This window comes from Halichondria panicea, chromosome 17 (assembly GCF_963675165.1).
Source record: "Halichondria panicea chromosome 17, odHalPani1.1, whole genome shotgun sequence".
NCBI classification, from domain to species: Eukaryota; Metazoa; Porifera; class Demospongiae; order Suberitida; family Halichondriidae; genus Halichondria; species Halichondria panicea.
In genome coordinates, this window is record NC_087393.1 from 4,123,334 (window position 1) to 4,138,294 (window position 14,961).

The window sequence follows — 14,961 nt, forward strand, 5'->3', positions numbered from 1 at the left end:
GACTTTGAATCAAAAATCTTGATGAACAAGGACATAGATCTAGTACATAGGCGTAGGAACCAGGGGGGCAAGGGGGGCAGTTGCCCCCCTCAGCCAAATATTTTGCTTTTTCGCCCCCCTTAGCCAGCACTGCTCTCTAATTGAAAAAATATTGAATTTTAAATTGTGTCTCAGTGATATTGGTATAACATATTGTTTGCCCCCCTTAGGTAAAACATCTTCCTACCCCTATGTAGTATCTATGCCCTTGTTCATCAAGATTTTTGAAAGCTCCTCTTCTGTAATGACTGCATGCTGTGTGTGGTTCAGTGTCAACAATTGCATAACAACGTATAAGTATTTTTTGCCAGCGAAAGCAAACCATGGCAAGAGGCGCACAGCGCAGCTTGCATCACTCGTTATGCTAATAGGTATATATATACTGATATACAGTAGACTCTCGTTAATACGGCCACCGGACCTTGGGACAGTGCAGCGTGGCCGGAATAGCCACTCTCCAAATTAGTTGTCAGATTCCTTTTACAGCTGCTTTGAGAGGGAGGAACTGTTGGTATGTTAACTTATAGTTCGTATTGGTCGATGTCGTGTGACTGGTCAGGTGATGGTGGGTCATGTGAGTCATAGCGATATAGATCAACGTTGTACCCAATTTGGTACACACACGCTAGGCGCCATGATCTTGTGACACTTGCATGTCAGTAGCAAACGTACATTCCATACAGCCTCTCCAGTTGGAACGCCACATCTTGCATGCACTGTGTGCATGTGTGGGGGATACCACATGATGACATACATGTATATTCACAGTGCATGTGCATGACTACTGCATGTACACTACATTTTTAAAGATAACTTTAACTAGTGTTCAAGCTGGCGCTGTGCTAATGCCTCTCGCCATGTTTTTGCTTTCGCTCAAAAGCATTAAAGTGTTATCTATAATGAATTTTATATTAAAGTTAGCTTATCTATATAAAGTCACTGAGAAGAAAAGACTTATTTACATGCATCTATTGTTGTTATTTATTGTATTATGTGGCTTACAAGGACCTCAAGAAAGAAGAAAATTGATTCTTCCAGGATCTGTAGTCCAGTGTATATAATATCTAAGAAGAAAAGACCTGTGTACATGCATATTGTTATCTATATGGTAGTGTTTTGTGGCTTACCGGGCCCTCAAGACAAAGATGATTCTGCCAGGAGGATCTGGATCTGGATCTTGGATATTATTTTCTCACATGGGGAATGAGCGCGCATGCGCATTACATCCACAAGAATAATTAAAGGGTGTGTCCAAAGCAGAGGAGGGAGGACACGATTAACCTTAGCTCTAATTAGCTAATTATTGTGACATTCTTTGAACAATTCATCTTTTCTTTCTTTATAACCTCTACATATTGGACACAAGAGCTAGAGCAAAGTAAGCCTTTTCTCCTACTGGAGGTACCCCTATGGCCAAGTTGTCAGGACCTGAAGGTAATAGGACCCCTATAAGAAGCACCTCAAGTACTCCTATCTCTAAGATCCCTGTGAGAAGCATCCCAGGCACTCTGATCTTGTCTCTGTGAGAAGCACTCTTGATCCTGGAGACAGGATCCCTATGAGGAGCACCCCAGGCACTCCTGTCTCCAAGATCCCTGTGAGAAGCACTCCTGTCTCTGTGATAAAGCTGCAACATGGAATTGTTTAGTTCAGAGCGTCTCCAACATGAAGAACATCAATGACACTAACAGTCTCAGCTTCTAGCACCCCTTTATTTGTATGGTTTGCTCTGTGCCTGCAAGAATTGCCTGTCACTCATACTACAGTACTGTACTGTGTGTCCCAATATGTAGAGGTTATAAAGAAAGAAAAGATGAATCATTCAAAGAATGTAATTAAAAGGTCGCGACAATTAGCTAATTAGAGCTAAGGTTAATCGTGTCCTCCCTCCTCTGTGTCCAAAGAGATCAATTTCAGTAAATATTATTATATGCAGAAAATAACTATATAAGATGGTATAAAACTAATCAATTTCAAGTTCAATGTCTTGTAGAGTTGAGCTCCCTTCCACTGAGTGGTTAGGTACATGTGTTGCCACTAGTTTCTTGTGGAAATCTTCAGCTTTGCTGACGGTGTCTAGTCGCCGTAACACTTGCTGCTTAACTATAGTAATCGCATTCTCAAGCCTCTTCAAGCTGCTTTTGAGTCCTTTAAGCTGAATTTTCTGATCGAAACTCAGGCTTTCTTTTATTTTTTTCATGGCCAAGATTCTGTCTTGCTTCCATTTACGTTTGCTTTCCATCCATATCAACTTTTCTTTGAGCTCATACACTCTGTCCTTCTGAGTAACAGACATATTCATGTATTGTTTGGCGCTCGCTGCTTGCTTTGGATCCAAGTGCACAGTGTACTTGTCTGTGGAATATCTGTTTTCTTCCCAGCACCTTGGTGCTAAGAACTCCGGTGCCGCAAAGCCAGGTGTCTCGTTTGATGTCTTCTTTTTGCTGACATCAATCCCAAGCAGGTTGACGGTGATTCGTCTTCGGAGGAGCTCAGTGTTCACAACAAATATTTTGTCCTCCAACCTCTTTGAGCTGTTCTTGAGAGCTTTGAGCTGTATTTTTTCATCAAAAGTGAGGTGCTTGTCCTCCATGTCTTCGATTCTCTTCTCTTTTCCTTCTTGCTTTCTCTCCATCCATTTCATTTTGACCAGGAGCTCAGCAATCTTTTCCTTTTGAGAGAGGTACACCTGATAATCAGCCTCCTGCTCTTCTTTGAGCTTTGTTTCAGGATCAGTGCATTTTTTGTGCTTTGTTAGGACCCCCTTCATCATCGATTTGAGAGACTTCTTTTTCTTCTCTAGTACAGAATCCACCTCGTGAATCTCCTCGATGACAGTGACTTTATTGGATTTGCGATGAAACAGTTTGCTGCCACGACCCATTATTTTTGGTGACAGTATAATTATTATAGCAAAATAATTATAATAGTTCACAGTTCTAAGCTTCTTTTCAACAGTTTTATTGAGTATTTAGCTGAATATCGAATGAAAATGACTCTATCTGCTAGGTCTTCTTGATCTTGTATCTAAGCACTACGCGTCTAAAGTAGTCATGCGCAGATTGAGCCCGCGGCGTGACTTTGAACCAAGACTCAAGAGAAGACTACACCCATGCAGTCCCACTAGGTCTCTTTCACACGTGTGGCAAATTCTAATACTGAGACAATCGCAATGTCTGTGAACGTGAGTGAAGCTCATCTGTCAGAAGCTGTTACTGAGACTGGGGCTGGAGCAGAACTAGAAGCTGAAGCCTCCGAGGTTCTACATGAACCAGACTTTTGCCTGGAGAGTATCCTTTAAGCATACACCCTCACCTCCACCGCACATATTGAAAGCTACTGTTCGCACTGTAAATGCCTTAAGCTACGCTAGCTGTGGGATTTGTAGGTCTCGTCTAGTGCGTACTGTGCTATCACATGTTCTCCTTAACACTGTGTAGTCCTCCCTCTGATAAAGGAGGCTCAGAATCAGCATGGACTGCGTCATGGAGATTATCAACGATACAGGTAGCTACGAATGTACATTAAGACTATATCAATTGACAATTTATTCTCATCATAGGATGTATTGCAGTCGCCGGCTGAAGAGAATAAGAAAGTCCCTCGGCTTCACTCAGAATCACAGGAACAGATTTCAAAAGAAACACATCACCGTTGATAAGATCACGGATATCAGGTAGAGAAATAACTTGTGTGCATATGCAGTCTTCTTTTACACCTGTGTGTTAGACCAATACACTGTAACCCAGCTTTGGTGAATACTACATTTTGCTTACAAAACCTACATGTATAACAGTCCCTCACTATCAAAAAGAGAAACTTGGTATTCATAGGTACCTTTACATTCCCCTTGTGTGTGCTGAGAGATGTTGGGCAATGGCTATGGAGATCAAACAAGAAGCCAACACGGAACCGAGGAAGAGGTTCCATCTGCTCAGACGACTAAATCGAGCGGGGAAGTACGCCCGGGAACTGATGGAGCTGTGTGAGGGATGCGTCCGATGTGACGCTCGTACCAAACTAGAGGTGCAAGCCTACCAGCTGTGGATGTTGGGAAACATACAGTTTGAGAAGCAGTGCTGGCCGGAAGCTTTGGAAGCTTATGGACAGTGCCAGTAGGTGATATTAATGTCTACAGGGAAGTCTAGTTGCAGCAAGCAGCTTTGGTTTTTTATTCCTGTGCTAGCTTCCTTTGGTGTACTGTATAGAGGCTGTGTTCCTTACACACTGTACAGTAACAATGCTTCAGTCTGAAGTGAAAGTGTGTGTGCGTGTGTGTATAAAAAAAGGTGTCCTAAATTTTAATTATGGCTTTGGCTTACATCAACCCTTTTCCCCCAGAACCATTTACCAGAAGCTGGGAGGTGCTGTATCCGAGGAGCAGAAGCAGCAGTACACAGGGAGAGTGGAGGAAATGTCCCCAAGCATCCGTTACTGTGCCTACAATATCGGGGACCTGCCCACGGACGTTAAAGAGCTACAGAAGTTGAAGACAGACGCAGCTGGCTCCGATATCCTAGCCTCAAAGATTGATGTGAGTGTGTGAGGGGCTGCATGTTGTATGGTAACTAGAGGTTCTTCATGATGAAGGACTTGATAAGGAAGCCTGCATACACCAAGTACACACTGCAATTTCTATTCCTGAAAGTGAAGCTATCTACAGTGGTCTCCTTGCCAACAGCGGCTGTAGCTATAGTAATAATACCAGAAAATTGGATTTGGAGCCCATTAACTTAATGTTTGATGTACTACTGGTACAGAGTGGGATTAGCTTATTTTTGGTGGCAACAATACATAAAATGTAGCTATAATTATGCCATTGCTATACCATGTCACACACACACACACACACTGTCAGCTTGTTCTGGCCAAGACCCAAGAGAAAGCTGCCTCTTCTCTGACTGAGGTCACCTGGCTCGGACAGAAGGTGCCCGTACGCAGCGAGAAGGTTCGTGTGAGTCTAGTCCGCCTACAACAAGTTGAGGGGGAGTTGGTAAGTGGGGGAGACAAGATGGAGGTGTACGAGAGGTTGCTCATGGAGTGTCAGGATGCCCTGCAGGTCACCAGAGAGGAGCTGAGCTCAGAGCAGGTGGGGAGAGATAATTTCAGAGATATAGATATAATTATGTCTATAGATCATTGGGATTCTACTCTGTAGCTTGTATAGCAAAGGCTTGGTAGAGTAATTACTATACATACACGTAAGTCCCTCGTTACATTATTTCTCTTTCCCCCTCCTAAAGACTGTTGCTGAGAAGAAGAGGTCTGCCAAGAGTGAGGCCCAACGATCGTCTCTTCGTCTGCTCGTCGACTACCTTTCCCATGTCAAGTTGAACCACGCCCTCAACCGAAACCTGTCCCTCATAGTGGGCATGCGTGACGGTGACCGTGTTGTTAAACCGGAGGAGTTTGTTCGTGTCTACGATATCCTCTTGCAGGTAGGTACATGTAGGTAGAGTACGAAAAAATGTTTCCGCTTGAACCTGTAATTGTAGATATTGTACATAATTATTATTATAGTGTGTACTTGTATGCTGTTGAAGCTATCTAAAAAAAAATAACACGTGAAAGAGCAGCTCAAGGCACATGTGCTGGACCTATGCTGAAGCTATCTAAAAAAATGCCACGTGAAAGAGCAGCTCAAGGCGCATGTGCTGGTATCTACAGCGTGTGCATAGATCAAACACAGCGTGCACAGCGATTTTTTGGGTTGCTAAAGCCGGGATATTTATATCACGTTATAAGCGTGTAATAAAAGTCATACAGTCCCTTCCGTGTTTTATTTCACGGTCACGTAGCCTAAAGGCATGATTTGGTAAGGGATCGTAAAACACAAAATTGTGTTTTACATGAGAATCCTCATGTTTTATGGCTATTACATACTGACCTGTACAATGGTATGGAATTATTACCTTTACCTGAATCCTAGTTGACTCAACTCCCCCTGTAATATTCTTGTAATTCAGTGCTACAATTAAGTATTAGTGTTATCTTTGTAGCATATCTCTGATTTGGGGGAAGTCCCTGGTTTGGCCGAGGACCACGCCTCCCAAAAACAGAACACTGCTCGGGTATTTGCCTTCAAGGCCCATCGTTGCTTCCATCTGGCCGAGTCTTACGTGGTAATGAAGAAATGGCCCGAGGCCATTGCTCTGTTTGATCGTGCCTCAGATCATGTAATCCAGGCTATAGAGCAGTACAGAGTCCTGGAGCACAGCGGAGTGGAAGCAACAAAGATTGATAAGGTGTTAGTACTTCCAGCCTATCTTTTTCTGCGTGCTACAAGATTACAAATAGCACAATGTCCTGTCATACGTACGTATTGGTTTCACTTTCACATTACTACATTTCTGTTTCCTTCCTCAGTCAATACCAGACCTGCATAAGCTCCAGGCAACAATCCGTGGTAAAAAGTGTGAGGTTCATGTGACCAGTATCGTGGAAGAGCAGCACTTGGAGGAGAAAATGGCCGACATGTCCCTCGCTAGCAAGGTGTGGGAGGGGAGGGGGTGGTATCCTACTTTACTTTGTATAGCCTCTCATTCATATTTCAATTGTACCCTTTACCAGATACTGTTTGCTTCAAAGTCTACCTATATCCCCCTATTTGTACACCACCAGTGCATGCACATGTGATTTATATTCTCCTATTGTCACATTTATCTAAGCACTGGTTGGTAACAGTGTGATGTTCCATAGCTTATTGATTGTTCTGTGTTCTGATCTATCCCACTACAATATGTAACCGGACACTTTTAGGACCAATACAAATTCATCTCATTGTTCTTGGAGAGGTTGTTCTCTATTTCATTCGCTTTGTATAGGAAAATATTTTTGGGGGGACGAGAGCACTGTCAATTAGAAAGAGGTTCTCTTATTCATAATTTCCATACGTAGGTATAGATGTAAGTTTTGGTTGTCCCCAATTAATTCCTCTGTTTCCATACACAGCCCCTCACTGAGCGACTGGATCAGTTCGTGCTCCTCCCACCCTCTCACAAGCCGATACTGGCACCCCTCCCCCCTGACTATCAACCAATCCCAGCCAAGCCTCTCTTCTTTGATCTCGCTCTTAATCACATTGAACCGCCATCGTTGGAGCACAAGGTGGAGAAGAAGCCATCAGGGTTCACTGGCTTCGTGAAAGGACTCCTTTGGGGAAACTCCTGATCTATGAACACTATAGCTAGTTACAGTTAATTATAACAATTAGCAATTATTTGTACAACTGAGTCATTAGGTATACATTCTATTTTGTGAGAATAAAAATATTTGTGATGTTGAGCAATATGAAAACATGTTTTGATTATCTATGGGTAGCTTTATCAGATATAGCTGGTGTGAAAAGAGATTGATATATAGGTGGATGCTAGGAAATGGTTTGACATACAAGCACATCAGGGAAGGCCATGCCATTGACTGTCTTGTGCATGTCCTTGTCCTCTGCATAGTAACGGTCGGCACTAGCTAGATGAAACTTAAAGTCAGATCCATAGAATCAATTTTTCATACAGTCAACTAACTCCTGAAATACTATAGAAAGAGAGAGGTGTGCACGTGGTTATAGCCAGATACACACATTCACACTTACTGGTAACTGGTGTCTGGTATATAATTATGAGATGGTTGCCAAGGTCAAAAGTGACCCAGTAACGATTTATCAATGGCCACAGCGCCAGTGTAGAACCCATGCATGCATGTACTCTCATGCTCTCTATAGCTGAGGATATGCATGCAGTCAATTGCAGTTGACATGGTATCGGGAGCTCCTGGGAGGTCCTTGTACCGGGACAGGATGTCTGAGATGATCTGCACAAGTGTGTGTGTGCATGTGCATGTGTGTATGTACAACCATAATATTATTACTACAACATAATTATACTGTGCCGTGCATAAACTTTTATGCTTTATGATAAAGCATATACGGTGTAATGTCATGAAATGTTGTATGTTTCCTTCCTCGATTTTAAATGTAGGCTCAGTATAATTATGGCATGGAGAGTTTAAATCGCGTATCCGTGATAATAATAACAAAGTGCTATGCTACTAAAGTTTGCACTATCTATCTCCTTGTGTTTTTTTCAGTTTGAAATCGTCATGGGGAAAATAATATTATATTGGCCAGCTTACACAAAACTAAAAATAGGCGCCCTCTTAGATACAATTATTTTGGAGCATAAATATATCTATAGTCATGAAGACTATGCTACAGTTGGCTATGCTACTCTTAGCTCTAGATTTAGTACTAGTTTCTTTCCTGTCTATATGTTCTGCTCATGACATTTATGTTGATCAAGATACTGGAAAAGATAACCCATCCTGTTTGGTTGGAGGGAACGGATGCCCTTGTTTCAGCCTCACTTACATTGCAAAGAATCTCAAAGAACACACCGTTAACGTAACAGTGCATGTAATTGGTGAGGTACAAGTAGATAGTTTGGTGCAATTTGATTCAATTGTTTTACTCTCTGTTATCGGAGCATTAAATTCTCAAAATGTATCTAGATTGCTTTGTGTACCCCATCTAAATGCCTCTGATGGTGTAACGTGTAACGTCAGTAATTGTTTTGCCTCTGGACTGTGGTTTTCGAGAATCAAATCTTTGCTCATATCTGGTCTGGAAATAATAAGCTGTGGGGTGAAGAGAGATAGCAAAGACTTGAGTGACAAAGTGGCAAACACTAGTGTAGCAATAACACAGTCTTTAAACGTATTTATTAAAGATGTTATCATTTCGGCCAGTAGTGAAACTTCATTGCTATTTCACAATACATCTGGTAATATTTCCTTGCTTTCTGTTGTTGTGAAGAATAATGTGCTGCCTTCAAAAACCGTTCAACCTAGTGAATCATTCGCTAGAGGAATCCAGCTATTCATAAATGGAAATACAAGCACTAATCTAACCTTGAGAAACTGTACAATTCTAAACATTACGACACCTTTCTACGCATTTCTAGATCCTAAGGAGCTTCCTCGTGTATATGACATGCTTGGTTTTGGCCTTGGTGGTGGTCTTTCAATTTTATTTTATTCAATTGGCAACTACCTGCTAATAGATAACTGTACGTTTGAGAACAACAGAGCTCCTTGGGGAGCTGGTATGCTTATGACATTTCAACAGGAATCGACTGAGAATGTGATAGTTCTCGAAAACACACAATTCAAACAATGCAATGCAACAGCGGCTGGTGGAGGAATACTTATCGGTCTCCCGAAACGATCGACTACATCTAATAACAGTGTATACATAAGAGCCTGTTCATTTAGTCATAATATAGCAGAATATGGAGCTGGCACACACATTTATTCGTATTTCACTAATTTATCACAAGCAAATGAACTCGTCAGATTCTGCAATTGCTCATGGATTGGAAACACAGCCAGATACAGTCCTGCTGTGGATGTATCACCTGCAATTTTTGATTTACTTGACACAGGATTACTTCCTACTCCTGAATTTCGAGACTGTACCTTTAAAAGGAATGAAATTATCCCTAAACAAAAGGATAGTAATCTATTTGTCAATTCAGGCATATTTGTTATTAGTAGGTTTACAGTTCAATTTGCTGGAAGACTCAACTTTGAATCTAATAACAGTACCGCACTACTAGTAAACTCTGGAGGAGTGTTATTCGAATCTAACACTGCAGCAAATTTTTCCAAGAACAAAGCTTTCCGTGGTGGTGCCATTGCATTGCATGGTTTCTCATCTTTTGTTGCCAATGACAACAGCCAATTCAATTTTATAGGCAATAAAGCTCTTGAGTTTGGAGGCGCAATATTCTACTATACAATTGAAGAAAGAGAAATCTTTGAAGGCCGTGATTGTTTCTTGACTTATGGTGGTAATTTCAGTTATCCAATTGACCAAAGAAACCTCACATTTAGTTTCAACAACAATACAGCAGGGGTTGCTGGGTCAGCAATATATGCCTCATCATTCAACCCTTGCTTCTACGCATTTAGTGGTAAATTAAGAAAAGGACAAAAAATCCAAGAGTTTCTCAATAAGATAGGCAACTTTTCATTTGATGGAGTATATAATGTGTCTGACATACACAAGTTGGTCTTGTCTACAACTGGTCAAGCTTTTTTTACAACTAAGATAAAGCCATTGCATGCTATCCCTGGGAAAAGATTACTTATACCTTTAACTTTGGAGGATGAGCTGGATCAAGCAGTTAGCACTGAACTTTTTGTGAGCGCAGGTGGCACTCAAGTGTCTCTGAAAAAAAGTCATTACACTATCAACAAAACTGTAACACTGTTTGGCAGCGAAAATCAGATGGGTAATATAACAGTAGTATCAATTAGTCCTTACCGAAGAATCGAACATTTTTTCGATGTTCAACTCCAGCCATGCATGTCCTCCAGGCTATTACTCTCATGATGGTTCCTGCTCTTGTTCCTCTGAAAACAAGTCACAAGCTCTTCCTGGGATATCACAATGTAATCAAAACTTCACAGCAAACCTAAAAAATGGATATTGGGTTGGTTATCACAACAATAATACCAGCACATTATACACAGGACCATGTCCCTTTCAATTCTGTACATCAACAACCTCGACAATGGCAGAGAAATCATTACCTACTTTGAGTGTACAGTTATCAAACTTTGTGTGTGAAAAAAATCGACAAGGCATACTATGTGGTCAATGTAAGGGAAATAATTCTGTGTATTTTCATTCAATCAGCTTTAAATGCCGTAAAGAGAATAACTGCTCGTATGGTGCGATCTATTTCTTAATATCCGAAATTCTGCCAGTATTCATTTTAATCACACTAATCGTTGCCTTTGATGTGAGTTTTTCATCAGGAAGCAAAAATGGCTTCATATTGTTTTGCCAAATTATTCGTACTTTACCGTTATATTGGTCAGGAATTGTTAAGTTGAGTAAGGAATATCATCCATTCCAATCAGGCTACAAGATATTTTATGGTATTTTTAATTTCGAAATTTTTTCAGCAGAGGCGATGTCCTTCTGCCTCTTCAAGGGTGCCACTGTAATTGACGTTCTGGTTTTTAAGTACATCACTGCCGTTTTTGCTTTTATAGTGGTCATACTCGTTGCTGTTTGTATGAATCACTGCTCTTGCTGTAACAGATTGTGCAAGGCAATGAAAAGACGGGTCTCAACAAAATTATGTGTCTGTTTTGCATGGACTCTCTGCTTGCCTTGTTATTTGCTATACAGAATTAGTACGTGTCTCTTTCTTTATATTACGAAGAGCCAAACTAACAGGAGCTGGAGGTATTCTTGGCCCTAAAGTGACGTTCTATGGTGGGCTGGAGTATTTGGGACAGGAGCATTTACGATATGCACTCCCTGCAATTTTAATTTTAGCAACAGTTGTTTCCTTTCCTCCAATTTTGCTGCTGGTCTACCCTTCTGGACTGAAGATCCTGGAGTTTTGTAAGCTGAGCGAGCATCGCTTTGTAATATTCATCCTTAGGTACACTCGAATAAATAAACTATTGCCCATGTTTGACGTTTTTCAAGGCTGTTTCAAAGATAATTATCGTTCTTTCTCTGGACTATACTTCATCTATCGTGTCGTTTTGCTATTACCATATCTCTTTTACCAGAACATATTTGGGTATGTGATTCTACTGGAAGTACTTCTTGTACTAATGCTTTACATTCATTGTATTGTCCAGCCGTACAAGCTACGGAAGCATAATATCATTGATAGTCTTCTATTTGGAAATTTGGCTATGATAAACTTGCTGTCTATTTTGACTCTGCAAACGGTGCAAGATAGTCAAGCTGCAACCACCGTTCAAGTTATACTGCATATTCAAATAGTACTTATATACATACCTATCGTTGTAGTGATTGGATTGCTGCTGAAGAAGGTGTTTGGATATTTCAAACGTCTGTTGAAAAAATCTAACCCAGACTTTAGACTAATAGATAGAAATGATTACGAATTCAGTGAAGGGTTAGACGATAGAGACAGAATCCTTAATTAAGTTCTGTAGACCTATGTACACATCTTTCATTATTGTCATTACTATTACTGCATGTGACTACTATTGAATGCTATAAGTATAGACTGTAATTTTGGTGTACACTCTCGCCACAAAGTTAAGCTCAAGACTCATAGTCAACATACTATATACAGTCTTGCTATAATGTCCATTGCTCATTTAATACCTGTACCTGATGTAGCGATTTGAGTGCGAGCACTTGAGCATGTCCTTCAACATCTTTCTTCTGTAAAAAAAGTTAAGTACGACTACACATGCACTCACTAAATATAAAGAAAACAACAATGTCATTAAATTAATATGTATACATGATCTAGGCTAGCCATTAGCAATTTTGGTCAGTTGCCCCTATACCCATTAAATTTTTACAGGTGTAATTATAGGCAAATATTAACTCATGCAATTAGCCATAGCTGATTACACTCACGTATGCATATCAAGATACTGTAAAACGAAGCTGTTATAAGATTCCGGTAGGGAGAGGCGTGGTCTGTACACGTGGGGGGGGGGCATTGCTTATAATTATGTGACACAATGGTTAGTAATTGAACACAAATTAACATGTACATGTACAGTTGTAGGTATCTTAGCAAGCACTCACCCCAAAGAAACACCAAAGAACCTACTTGCACAGGGTTGCATGATTGTACATGTGCATTGTTGATCTGATACACCGCATATCATGAACATGTGGGCACCAAAAATGTACAATGTACCACACACTTACAAAGTACAATTTTGTGATCAAAAAAGATTATGAAGTGAAACCAAACTTTGATTATCAATATGGGATGCTGCTGCGGTCAGATAGTTGGTTTATACATGTAAAAAGGGATGGGTGGATGGTTGTTATGGTAATGGTTTGACAAGCACGTCACTGTTGGGGTGCACAAAGAAGGCCATTGACAGTCGAGACAGCTGTCGCGTGTGCTTGTCCTCTGGTATTGGCACTCGGTGATACTATTGACAGAGAGAGACATGTGTTTAAAAGCCACAATAATTATACCCTTTCACAAGCTTGCACTGACAAAACTCTCATAGTTTTCCTATAAATATATGCAAACTACATAGGGAATCAGGTGACTCCCATGTCATGAACACTAAGTCTTACTGTTGGTCTGTAGCGATTGTTGGTCCATGAGCCGAGAGTTCTCCCAGTGATCATGAGAATGTGGTCATCACTGCAGGGGACATTGATATAGCTACCGTCGGAATACCGTACCTATACACAGGGGAAACACAGAGTGCTGTGTGTGATGATGTAACTAACTAAGATTTTGCTACCTTGCACTAGACTATAGACTGACTGTTATAGCAGTAAGCATAACAATGTCTTGGGGCACAAACAGGATGTTAAATGAGGCCAGATAAATTAGTGTGTCAATAGTCGTGGCTACAGTAACGGAAAAACCACCAGGCATTGATTGTTATTTTAGAGTCCCTACATGGGCTGTCTATATGCGTGCTAGGTCTGTCTGTCTACACAGAGGGGTTTTATATTGAGGCTACAAGCAGCCTAAATACCATCCTTCTTGCAGTAAACACGATTTGTATAATACAGCACTATAAAATGCATCCACACTCATGCAGTTTCTATGCACTCAGTTTCTTTAAGTAGCTACTTCACCCTTCATTCAAATTAATGTGTCTACAATAGCCGTTCAGTTAATGGTCTCTCCCTGGTACCAATTAGATTTCGAACATCAATGTACCAATACTCATTCTTCCCACACGCTGTAACTTTGTGGAACAAACTTGTTAGTACACACGATAATTATAGTGTGTTTATCTTTAGGATGCACTCTACATCTAGCTACTTGAGCTAATTGTGTATATCCTACATGTATACTGTTATGCTGAATTGTTATAAAATTAAAATAAAATACAGCTGTATAGTGTGCACATGCATACACAACTTTACTAACTTGCAAGCCACCTCCTTTGTCTTGAAAGAGGAGGGAGAATGTCCTATAGTCTACATGCTCGGCACATCTGTAGCCAATCTCCGTTGGAGTAACCATGGTAACAGGGGGGTAATTGAGTAGCCGTAGGAAGGTGTAGTTGTCCATAAACCCCTCTCCCATTTTGGTGTGAGCGAGAGCAAAGAAATCAGGATCCTGTGACAGAGGGTAGTGATTAAATGATGCATTAGAGTCAATCAAAGACGTGGACAGTGGCAGAATATCGGGAAAAGCCTTTAATAAATTACGTAGTTATTTTGATGCAAAGTTAGTCCCATAACAGAGCTATAGCTGACAGAACAGCATCTTTATCGAATTATAACGAATTATTAAGCGTTATCAGTACTGCATGGTACTGCATGTTATAATAATGACATTGTGTCAGTCACCTTCAGTTGCAGTGTGAAGCCAAGCATGTGCAGGATTTTCCTCGACAACAGTGAGCACCTACTGTATAGGCTCGTCTTGACAGTGCCAAAAGCATCCGGAACATCCCATTATGGCCAATATACACATACACAAACAAACATGAATTGTGCACTCAACCAATTAATTGCTGAACAAACCTTGACAGTTGGGATTGCAAATATCAAAGAATTCCTTCGTATCATTCGGCTGGGAAGAACTAAAGTGTGGTAAGAATGTATAACCATGAAATCGAGTTTGGGGTAGAATAAAAAATATGGTTTGGCTTCTCAGTGCTGTAAGATTGATGTCCTGGTTTTAGTTAATTGAGGGGACTTATTTGGTTGAATTTCCTGCCTGATAATAAAAGGTGTCCTTGTCAGTCCAGGGAGTTCATACTTACCATTTCCATAGTTGGGCGGAGTCCAACCAACTGCGTGGGTTGGTTGGACTCCGCCCAACTACCATTTTTCCACTGTACACTGGATATGATATAATTATGCTATATACAATTATACCTCTTAGCATTGATAGAGCTGTATCCATTAGGTCCACACCCAGC

At 40.7% G+C, this 14,961-nt stretch overlaps 5 protein-coding genes across 7 annotated transcripts in view; 2 read left to right on the forward strand and 3 right to left on the reverse strand.

Moving 5' to 3' along the window:
* Positions 1-1,936: 1,936 nt before the first annotated feature.
* Positions 1,937-3,063, reverse strand: LOC135351591 (uncharacterized). Its single transcript, XM_064550641.1, has one exon. It carries the CDS (start codon positions 2,921-2,923, stop codon positions 2,003-2,005), a length of 921 nt encoding a protein of 306 aa, XP_064406711.1. The 5' UTR covers positions 2,924-3,063; the 3' UTR covers positions 1,937-2,002.
* A 61-nt stretch (positions 3,064-3,124) lies between these two features.
* LOC135351583 (signal recognition particle subunit SRP68-like) lies at positions 3,125-7,339 on the forward strand. Of its 2 annotated transcripts, XM_064550628.1 has the most exons (10): positions 3,127-3,329; positions 3,480-3,546; positions 3,602-3,715; positions 3,873-4,154; positions 4,381-4,573; positions 4,898-5,128; positions 5,283-5,477; positions 6,039-6,284; positions 6,406-6,531; positions 6,991-7,339. In XM_064550628.1, the coding sequence occupies exons 1-10, from the start codon at positions 3,212-3,214 to the stop codon at positions 7,207-7,209; spliced, it is 1,791 nt and encodes a 596-aa protein (XP_064406698.1). In that variant the 5' UTR covers positions 3,127-3,211; the 3' UTR covers positions 7,210-7,339. The 2 variants fall into 2 exon arrangements, with proteins under 2 accessions (XP_064406699.1, XP_064406698.1); XM_064550629.1 differs by lacking the exon at positions 3,873-4,154 and having other exon boundaries at positions 3,125-3,329.
* Positions 7,340-7,650: 311 nt separating this feature from the next.
* LOC135351579 (uncharacterized) lies at positions 7,651-11,815 on the forward strand. Its single transcript, XM_064550625.1, has one exon. It carries the CDS (start codon positions 8,234-8,236, stop codon positions 10,427-10,429), a length of 2,196 nt encoding a protein of 731 aa, XP_064406695.1. The 5' UTR covers positions 7,651-8,233; the 3' UTR covers positions 10,430-11,815.
* Positions 11,816-12,461: 646 nt separating this feature from the next.
* Positions 12,462-14,961, reverse strand: part of LOC135351592 (uncharacterized) — a 50,333-nt gene continuing 47,833 nt past the window's right edge. For both annotated transcript variants that reach the window (XM_064550644.1, XM_064550643.1), the window contains exons 8-9: positions 12,635-12,655; positions 12,462-12,523 (exon numbers count right to left, since the gene is read on the reverse strand). The gene's annotated coding sequence lies outside the window, so the exon portion shown is untranslated. The remainder of the gene's footprint in view (positions 12,524-12,634; positions 12,656-14,961) is intronic.
* On the reverse strand, positions 12,883-14,867 carry LOC135351420 (uncharacterized). Its single transcript, XM_064550405.1, has 5 exons — positions 14,803-14,867; positions 14,561-14,609; positions 13,959-14,150; positions 13,145-13,255; positions 12,883-12,993 (listed from the first exon to the last, which is right to left on the reverse strand). The coding sequence occupies exons 1-5, from the start codon at positions 14,865-14,867 to the stop codon at positions 12,883-12,885; spliced, it is 528 nt and encodes a 175-aa protein (XP_064406475.1).

Excerpts from the sequence above, each read along its gene's own strand:
- LOC135351591 (XM_064550641.1), bottom strand. The coding sequence starts at position 2,923 with ATGGGTCGTGGCAGCAAACTGTTTCATCGCAAATCCAATAAAGTCACT.
- LOC135351420 (XM_064550405.1), bottom strand. The coding sequence starts at position 14,867 with ATGGTAGTTGGGCGGAGTCCAACCAACCCACGCAGTTGGTTGGACTCC. Across the intron at positions 13,256-13,958 it reads ACAAAGGAGGTGGCTTGCAA|GTACGGTATTCCGACGGTAG; the intron begins GTTAGTAAAGTT and ends CCCTGTGTATAG. Across the intron at positions 12,994-13,144 it reads ACAATCGCTACAGACCAACA|TATCACCGAGTGCCAATACC; the intron begins GTAAGACTTAGT and ends CTCTGTCAATAG.
- LOC135351579 (XM_064550625.1), top strand. The coding sequence starts at position 8,234 with ATGAAGACTATGCTACAGTTGGCTATGCTACTCTTAGCTCTAGATTTA.
- LOC135351583 (XM_064550628.1), top strand. The coding sequence starts at position 3,212 with ATGTCTGTGAACGTGAGTGAAGCTCATCTGTCAGAAGCTGTTACTGAG. Across the intron at positions 3,716-3,872 it reads GATAAGATCACGGATATCAG|GTACCTTTACATTCCCCTTG; the intron begins GTAGAGAAATAA and ends TGGTATTCATAG. Across the intron at positions 6,532-6,990 it reads ACATGTCCCTCGCTAGCAAG|CCCCTCACTGAGCGACTGGA; the intron begins GTGTGGGAGGGG and ends TTCCATACACAG.